General features: G+C 40.2%; 1 protein-coding gene across 1 annotated transcript; it reads left to right on the forward strand.

Annotated features, from left to right (window-relative positions):
* Nucleotides 1-1,355: 1,355 nt before the first annotated feature.
* Nucleotides 1,356-9,041, forward strand: asb13b (ankyrin repeat and SOCS box containing 13b). The gene is made up of 6 exons (XM_061076162.1): nt 1,356-1,530; nt 4,016-4,215; nt 4,318-4,468; nt 5,070-5,204; nt 6,513-6,704; nt 7,284-9,041. Exons 1-6 carry the CDS (start codon nt 1,488-1,490, stop codon nt 7,439-7,441), a joined length of 879 nt encoding a protein of 292 aa, XP_060932145.1. The 5' UTR covers nt 1,356-1,487; the 3' UTR covers nt 7,442-9,041.
* Nucleotides 9,042-10,286: the final 1,245 nt, after the last annotated feature.

A 10,286-nucleotide genomic window follows, 5' to 3' on the forward strand; every position in this document is an offset into this window, starting at 1 on the left:
AGAACCAACATGGGGTCTATTTATTCCTATTAGTGTGTTTTTGTGACGGGATATGAATTACTGCCCATGCTGTCACTGTAATTTATTTGTCTTTTTACTGTTATTTTTTATTTTTCACTTACCTGATCAGAGGTTAATGAAAAAACAAAAGAATCAAGTATTGACCATCTTTTGAGTCTATGGTTGCTTTAGTGTCAAAATAGGCCACAGATCCCCCAACTATCCAAATCACCTCCGCATCAAGCTGCTTTATGGATCCCAACACAGTAGCCCAATATATACACTTGTTTATACCCATAAGAACCGGATAAGACCTAGATGGGTTTCATCATCAACCCATCTAGGCAAATTCCCAACGCCATCCACGGAGACTGGGGACAAGATTGAAAATGGTTGAGTCTCTTTGATCTCACCAATCCCTTGCCGTGCCCACAATCACTTCGTTGTTCACTCATTTACTACTCCCTGTAAAATAGAACACCAGTACTCAGTAGTGAGCTGTAAATTAAAATGTTGGACCGTGGACTCATCATAAATTGGCGTCATCTCTGATAAATATTGCACAACAGGATAGATAACTTTTTTTCTCTCACTTCCAACCAGTTGACTTTAATGTTGACTGTTGAGTCAACATTGAAGAGGTTCAGATCACAGTCCGATAATCTTAACCAAATGTTTATTTTAACAGTGACAACAAACCCCGGACTTAACCAGGCATTTAACCCAAACCACAACATGTTTTAAAAGTTCATCAAAAGTTCTAAAATCTTTTGTGGTTTGGGAGCATTATTTATATGTGATATAATTGTGGAAAACAGTGTCCACAGCAATGTTATTGTTAAGGTTATAAACTTACACATGAAATGTGATTGTTTCTGTTTCTAAATTAACCAATTGCACATTACACCAAAAACAAGGATACTTGGGCAAGAGTTAGATAATGCAACGTTAGTCTATTTATTGTGAGCCTTGGCTAACTTTCCTCAGCCAAATCTAATAATACTAGCCTACTTTAAAAAATGGCTTCTCCTCACCATGAAACCAAATGTTGCTGCCGGAACACATACCGTATGTTGACGCATTTAATAAAAAAAAAACAAAGGTGTATTTTAAGAGCTTTATTGTTACAGGTTAACAAGCTATCGTAAAACTATAATATACTTTATGTTAGTATGATCAAGCTCAATAAATAAGCAAATTAGTTGAATTAATATGCCTATTCCTTGCTGGGACGTGTTTCTGTGTATTTTCTATTCTATAAATCAATTATTTATCTTGACTGCAGGAGACTTCCTGCTTGTCAGTCGCCTACATTACCCAGAGTTCCAGATCATTTGTCTCTTTCAGGACTACACCTCAGCCCCTCGTCTGCCCAGCGTGTTATTGTAGTGATGATATCCCCTCTGTCATTATTGATCTGCTGCGACATGACTTTCACGTTTAGCGGAATCTACGTGGTTCACGGGGGAGAGGAGCAGTAACATGAAATGGATTTCACCCGGGTCAGACCGTCCTTGTACGGAGAAATCGGTAAGTAGCTTAGAGCTGGTGACCAGCACTAACCCGGGACAACTGTGTGAAACAGCGAGCGAAGCTAACGGTAGCTGTGATGTCACAGAGCGGGTTCATGTAGCTTTCATTTCATGGTGAGTAGCTGCGAGTCGCTGTAGATATTGAGCTCATCGTCAGAAACAAGTGTTGGTAAATAAATGGAGAGCAGGGCACAAAGCTGGAAGCTCGTAAGTGAGACCAGTGGGCTCTGAAGTACCTGTTGCACAGTTTACATAGTTTCTAGTTCTAACAGCAGAAGTTACAGGCTTCATTTATACAGAGATTGATATCACAGGGCAAAGGAGGCAATAACGTGTAATACAACACAATAACAAACGACCCTGATATCATACTACAACACAGTATCACATGATCCTTATATTATAATACAATAATATAACAAATTATCCTTACATTATAATACAACACAATAAAAGATTATACTTACAATGTAATACAACACAATAACAGATGATCCTTATCTTATGATTCAACATAATAAAAAAAGTATCCTTACAATGTAACCCAACACAATAACACACTTACAATAGAACTCAATAACAAACTAGGGCTGCGGGCACTGTGCGGGACCACGCCTACTAATCACGCATTAAGGTCCACGCCATCAAGTGTAGACCACATGGTGAACATTTAATGTAAATCGAATTAAAGTTTTAAAACGAGGCTTACACAACATGGGTCAAAAGTGACCCGGCTCAGTTTTTATTTGGTATATCTTTGCAGTGAATGAATTTTCATCATTCAGTATTTCAGGTATTCCCCAATTAACTTGTTTATGATCATTGTAGTATCAGGTGTATGTGTGGGTAGGAACCTTTGACATGTTAATGTTGCAAGGGGAACAATAAAGACGGGGCTCGCCAAAGTCAGCCGACAATGTGGTCTGTTAAATATGTACAATACTAATTAGCTGTTAGCTATTTAGCTTCTTTTCTGGCTAGCTAACCATATCTGGTCGCAATCATTTCCGACTTATGGTTGAGTTGAAATGGTCATAAAGATGCTGCATGAAGAACAGGACTGAGTCTGAAATCTCAGATGCTGAGGACCTAGAGTAGACTATGTTCTACATCTACAGGATCAAGCTTGAGTTGTGGGTGTGTCTTGGAATTTAGCTCTTCTAAATGAAGATGAAAGAATAAGCTATAAGAGAGTATAGCAAAGAAACACCAAGCCATGCATGAAATAATACAGGTAATTTTTGACCGATGTTGTATATGTTTCTGCTGTACCTTGCAGAATTGAGGGCAATGCACAATAAGGAGAAGAGCAGACAATAACTGCACACGATGAAAGACATGTTCATCATTTACGATGACTATCAGGAGCCCAGTGAGGAAGTGGCGAGAATGAAAAATTAGGAAAAGGTGGCAGATTAACACTGAGCCAAGTGAGCGAGAATCAGAACTCAGGAGAAAGAGAATCTGCTAAATAAAAATCTGGAGCTCTTTGAATTGCTGGTACGAGAGAAGATTTTCAGTAATGACCATCTGGCTCTGCGAAACAGAGACGACTCAAGAGAGATACAATGAGGTCGGAGCAAAGCTGACTGCTTTTTCGATGGCTTGAACAAACTCGAAAACTCACCAAACTTCACGGGTGCATCAGGCCAGGTTAAATGTAGTATTCTGGAGTAATTGGAAAAGGTTGTGGAAAAAAATGGCTTAACAGCGCCCCCTAACCGCACTAAATCTGTCTGGTTTAACCGATCTTCACAAAATTTGGAACCGCCACCAATTTGATTTACGCAACAGGAAGTTGGCCATTTTTTATTTAACACTAAAGGTGTGCATCTTCACTAGCCTCACTATTTTCAATGTATCACATCCACAATTTCTATAGTACTTCAGATGGCTGCTTTTTCATCAATCAATAAAATCAGTCAGACAAACATGAACTCTGTTTTTATTTAGAAAGTGCTTTAAAAATATTATCGACTGTCACTGTTATTACAATTGTGCCGTAATTTACTAAATAAGGTTTTCAATTCAAATAAGAGACTACAACAGTAAGTCTATGATGCATTGAGGCGCATTACTTGGCAAGCCACTCTGCTTGTGACTCTGCTCCTCTGATGTTTTCTATTATTTTCACTAACTTTATAGAAACTTGCTGAATTCATATTTATGTTGCTTGATAAACAGGGCGTCGCTTCTTCTGCAACGATGAAGTTCAAACCCAGCATTGAGTCATAATCTGAATTGTGGTGCTGATGGACAATGTACAGTGGAGTTGTGACAACTTTGTCTCCTTTGGTGAAGGATCAAACTTCGCTGCACCTCAATGTTTACATGGTTTGAGGAAATGTCACAATTCTGACCATGAAGGTCTTATGACTGAGATAATTTGAATGTCTGAGATAATTTGAGCTGTTAATTGTAAAGCAGCCATTGTGTTTTCTTATGATGTAATAAAGTTTTCGTTTCGTGTCACATGTTTGCAGCTCACGGCCTTGGATTCTGGACGGACCGGTCAGCTGTACATGAGGCCGCCGCTCAGGGCAGGGCGCTGCAGCTGCAGCAGCTGATCGAGGGGGGTGCAGCAGTAAACATCGTGGCCATTGACTCTATAACGCCGCTGCATGAGGCATGCATACAGGGCCAGACCCAATGTGTCCGACTGCTGCTGGGCGCTGGGGCACAGGTGAGCAGTTCCACCAGAAATGAGTCAAGTGAATGTCTTAGCTCATCAGAGCACGATAGACTGATTGTCTGTACGACTTCGTTCTACCTCTGTGTCCGACAGGTGGACGCCCGCAACATTGACGGTAGCACTCCGCTGTGTGATGCCTGTGCTGCTGGAAGCCTTGAATGTGTCAAGCTATTGTTGGAGTATGGAGCAACAGTTAACCCTCAGCTGTTTACCTTCTCACCTCTTCACGAGGCGTGCATGGGAGGTGCGTCATGTTATGTATAACGTCAGACAGGAATGTACTGTGAAGCACGAATCTGTGCATCGAGATGTATTTGCTTCACTGGTGTCACAGGAAAAATTGTTCATAACGTTCTGAAATAAATTAGAATAGTTAAGGTAGGTCTTAATCAGACAAAGTTATCCATTGATTTTTGATTAATTTTACTCATGATTTCCAGTTTAAACAATTTGATTTAATCGCAAATTTAGAAAATTTCCCCAGGGGTAGAGACAAAGCTTAACAGAGGAAGCTCAGTACAATATGAAAATATGTCCCTGTGATCAAAAGCGATTGACTATTGAGCTATTGATTCATATTTCAAAGAATTTTTGGATGTGGCAATTACAAAACACTATGGAACAAAGTATACTGGCTGTGGACTGGTAAGGAGAATCCACTAAGGTGAGACTTCAGCCAAAATCTATTCAAGCTAAACAACAGCTCCTGTGCTCTTTGAAGGACAAATCCTTTCACAGCCACCTTTCAAGCCCACAGGAAATAAGTATCTCCTTACCTTTCTGTGCTCAGAGAGACATTTCATTTTGTACTGAATAAAACAAATTTGTCCTTTCTCTCATGAAAGGTAATTCAGATTGTGTTCAGCTCATGATTGATCAAGGAGCTTTCATGGAGGCCCACGACTGCCACTACGGGACACCGCTTCATGTAGCCTGTGCCAGGCAACACTACGACTGCGCCAAAGTTCTCCTCAGTGCAGGTGAGTCCATTTTCTATTCTCTGCAAACCACAAGTGAGTTAAATTAAATGTAAAAATATGTTTATATCAAAATCTCACTGTTAATATGTTTTAAATACATTTAAGTCAAACAACTCACGTTAAAACCAGTAGAACAGGTTAAGGGTTTGGCGTCTAGACTCCAACTAAGTCACTCCCCCATATGATTACACAGGAATGATGGGAGTGATTAGCAAATACTTGTAATCCTGTTTCTCTCTGCTTAAATAGACAAACACCTGATAAGGTGTGTGTTTATAATAGAAGGTTGTGGAGAGTCAGGTATGTCACATAATGAATGTCACATGATTGGCGCAGTGAAGCTCGAGTTGGCTGCCTGAACGAGCTCGCCAGCATCCCTCCATGTATTACACAATCTGTCACTTTAAAAAAAACTGTAAATGTTACATCTACATCATGATATTTCAGTATTCAGATAATTACCACAACAAAATCAACTTGATTTTGTCCTCATGGGACAACATTGATATCTCTGAATATCTGTGACTAACACTTTTTAGCTGTTTGCTAAAAAGTATCCCTATTTTTGTGAAGATAGGAATCTCTGTAAATCTGGACACCTACAGCGTTAGTAACCATTAAAGGTATAGTTCACCGAAAAATGATAATTCACCCATTATCTACTCACCACTATGCCGATGGAGGGGTGGGTGACGTGTCTGAGTTCACATTACACTTCTGGAGTTTCGGGGGCAAACCGCATTGGAGCAGAATCCAATACAACTGTAGATATTAGTGACCTATCTTCATACGTAAAGACACATTCAAGGACCCTTGGAAATGCTAGTGTCTGCTAGCTGAACCAGTTCTGGTGGACTTTTAGGCTTAAAACATGGTGGAAATTACCTTGTTTCAAGTCGAATATGAATGGTGATACTTGTGAACACTTTGATGACACCACACGAGCAGTTTGAAGCAGCATGTTATTTATTTTTCCAATTGTTTGCAATGAGTGAATAATCATTTTTGGCTGAACTATCCCTTTAAGACTGGCATAGAGATTCACAATAGGACAGTGAAGGGATGGAGCATGTTTGTAGTTTACTTTCGGTCTGACTGTTTTTTGTGCCTGTTATTTGTCACAGTTATACAAACTGAGAGCCTGATTTTACTCAGCTTGTTGACACGTCTCACCACTTCTAGATTTCACATGAGGGAGATTTAGTTTAACAGCAGGTTTGTTTCCATCTGTACCATATAAAGTTATAATGACACTTATAGTTCATGTACTTCTCACTCATGCCGTTCTGTTTTTTTTCTTTCCCTTAGGGGCAAACGTTAATGCTGCTAAGATACATGAGACTGCCCTTCATCATGCAGCCAAAACAAAGAACGTTGACTTAGTTGAGCTACTTGTGGAATTTGGGGGGAACGTGTATGCCAGGGACAACCTGAACAAAAAACCCATCCACTACACCAGTCTGGGATCTCCCTGTTACCGCTGCATTGAGTTCTATGAGAGTAAGTTTGTTTACACACAGTCTGCATATCTTATTGTCTCTATGTACGGTATCATCAGTGGCCCTGTTCAGAAATGGTAATAACATCCGTCTCCAGAGACACGATCACAAGTCCACAGCTTTAAGTTTGTTACTTCACACATGGCATTACAATGTTTCTCCACATGTGACTTCAGAGACCACATATGATCAGATCTCACCTCCAAGCTCTACATGCAAACACACATGTACTATATTTCTGTTTACAAAGAGCATCGATGTTGTTTTTTCATGTTGTTGAATGTTCATGTTAAAGTAGTGGTGGTGGTCACAAATATTTCAGTTTGTGGAAACTCTACTATTACCAACTCTACATTTGGTTGATTTTGAAACTGCCGTGGACGTCAAACTAGAGGAAGTCATCTGACTATGACTCATGGGTTCACGCAGCTGAAAGAATGTGACCACGTGGTTCCCAGACCACTTCTCAAATATGCCTTAAATGGGTCTTGGGTACAAGATGATGATACCAGGATGCTAGTGCACAGGGCCTAAGAGCAGCAGTGAAATTAAATAGCCTCTTCTGTTTTCTCTGCCTCAGATACTCCTCTCAGTCTCCAGCAGATCAGCAGAGTGACGGTGAGGAGGACTCTCGGCACAAGAGCACGTGAGGTGGTTTCCCAGCTGGGCCTGCCCAATCGTATCATACGATTTCTTTCTTACAAACCACCTCCAGTTATTGAACTTGTATCACTTTGAGAAACTTGGGATGCAGCTCTGAGGAGGTTAAATACAGACCTGTTACGTCTGCCATGGATCTCTCTCTAAAGGAAGTCATGTGACAGGATGTTGGCGCTGGCTGAAGAGCAGCACAGATTAAATATCTGAACACTGCCAGACTTGTAGGTGCATAGAGAATTCATTAGGCTGTTGATCCATGCTAACTATCAGTAATAATGTTACAATAGCAGATGTGTTAATGGTAAAATCAAAGGGAAGAGCCATGATACACCATCAGCTCATCAAGATAAAATATTATGACAAATCTGTATGCAAACCACTGCCAACTAACACAACAGACTCAACATTCACACGATTAAAAACCCCGCCCCTTCATATGATAGGAGTGCAAGGAACAGTATCCACGAGCTGAAAGACAAACTTGTTTCTAAGTATTTATTCTCCACTTGCACAACTGCGGTTCCACAAACATGCGGCTGTAATGAGAAGGAAGTCGCCCTACCCCGAACGCTCGCTACCTCTCAACATCACCCGACAGTCGCTGACTCGTCAAGCTGGATTTTTAAACTTTGGAGGCGGGGCCAGTGGCGGATACTCACCTCCTTTGATTGGTCACTTTGAATACTCCAGTGATCGGCCTATCTCCGATATACTCACGCCTCTCTTGGCGGCAGAATCCTCAATAATATGTCCGGGAAATGTCGGAGTTTGAGAAAAAAGAGGTACAATAAGCCAGCCACTTCTATAAGGCCCTTAACACAAGTAAATATTGCATAGACAAGATGTCGAATTTTTGTGTCGACAGCAACAGTATACATGAACCACGAATTTACAGGTGCTGTAGAAAGGGCAGGGGGGAAGTTCAGCGATAGGGTGGAGGCCTTGCGTCTTCGAAGGGACCAATCCACAGAGAGGAGCATCAGCCACTGTTCCCACCTCCACAGCGAATTTCGAGACTAAATAAACGCCTTAGCTGCACTCACATTTCGATGGAGTTGAGTTATCTGTCCACCAAGTTAATGTGAAGTCTCATACTTTTCCACCTTTCACCTCTGGTCTAACAACTCCTCACCACTTATTTACATCAAGTATCATGCTTGCCAAGAAGTTGTAAACTGGCTGCTAATGGTGGTTTCGAGAGGTAAGGAAGATTTAACGGCTGAAAGATCATAACAACTTGCCGGTAAAGGCCATGCACACTAACGTCAGCTCTTTGTACTATATACGCCGGAACAAACTACACCTTTAATTAGAGCACTGTGTTAACCTCAGATCAGGTCCATCATAGATCAGCTCACCTACAAACTAAGCTGTGGAAAAAATCAGCCACAATGAAGGAGTACATTTTGGGCAGCTTTTGATCTAAGTATTTAATATTGCCTAATGGAGGTTGAAGCAAAGCAACATGTACTTGTCTTGCTCATCCTGATCAAGTAAACTTGAATGTAGGTCCACAAGGATCCTGTAAAACTTTGTTCCACCTTGAGGGAACTTGAAGTGGTCTCACTAGGATTGTATTTATTTGTATATATTCAGGGAGTATTTATTTTTCATAGCAATTTGTAAATAATGTGGTTGTACCTTTATTCAATTTGTATAAATAAACAGACCAAAACTATTTTTATTGTTGGTATTTTAATGTGTTTCAACTTTAACATTGAGAATTTAAAATTAGTTAAATTTTTTTCATCTTGCATTGGAATGATTACCTTAACTAAAGAGGTTATGTTTTTGTGTTTGTTTGTTTTTCTGTCTTTTTGATCTGAACCGGTTTACATTAACTTTTGTGGATGGCTGGGCTCTGACCTAAGGAAGAACCAATTAAAACTGATTTGAGCGGAGCTGGATAAACAGGAAGATCAGGGATTTCCCCCCCACTTTAGTTAACATGGTTAGATCGGATGTTTGCAAGCGTTGAGAAAAACTGATGAGAAATCTGCAGAGCAGCCTTTTTACAGTCCTCACAGACAGAATTTCTCATTACATAGTCAGTTGTATAGACAGCAAGAACCCGAAGGTGAGAAAAGTGTCATAACTCATATCATCATCGTCCCTGTCAAGATTATCCCAGTACCGAGCCCCGACATAGAGCCATCCGGGTGGCCTGGTACTAAGGAAAAAAATATATATATACTGAAGTTTAGACGAGAGAAATCTGCCGTTACAATCTGACATGATTGTCAGCTTTAAGCAGGGAAAGTAGAAACATTCACACAGTCTGACTCATTTGAAAACGTGTCTCAGCCTGAGCCGCTGCTTAAAAGTCTGACAGGTTGTTATTGGCATGTAGAGAAACATTGTGATGCCACAAAATCTGTGATGTCAGAGAAGGTGTGTTTAACATTAAGAATTTATAAAGTCACCTTATTAGACAGTGCAAAACAATGATTGTGTACCTTTTATTTTTAAATGTTTACTATCATAATACATGTTTGTTTTGTAAAACTGAACTGACCAAAGTTTCTCTCCAGGACAACGATTGTGTAAGCCTGATGTCAGATTGTGCAATGAGGGCCTTGTTCGTTGCAGCATAGGATGTAAATTATATCATGATGGAAGATACCGATCATAAGTGCCAAAAAGTATATACAAGCCTTAGCCATGGTGCTGACACATGTATTTTTAAAAACACCAGAGTTGCAGAAGGAGGAAGTGGACGTGTGGCTTTAGTCAAACTCGACGGAGGGTTGTTTTTTCCTAGACTTTATTTAAAATGGTATTTAAAATGTATGAGATTTGACCCTCCATTTCTGACACTGGTAACTTTACTGCAGCGTGTCTATAATCAGTGCAGAGATGAACATCCACCCTTTTGATTGACAGACAAAGATCTTTCCACGTTTTTCAATTGCAAACTTACGTC

Source organism: Limanda limanda, chromosome 8 (assembly GCF_963576545.1).
Source record: "Limanda limanda chromosome 8, fLimLim1.1, whole genome shotgun sequence".
Lineage (NCBI taxonomy): Eukaryota > Metazoa > Chordata > Actinopteri > Pleuronectiformes > Pleuronectidae > Limanda > Limanda limanda.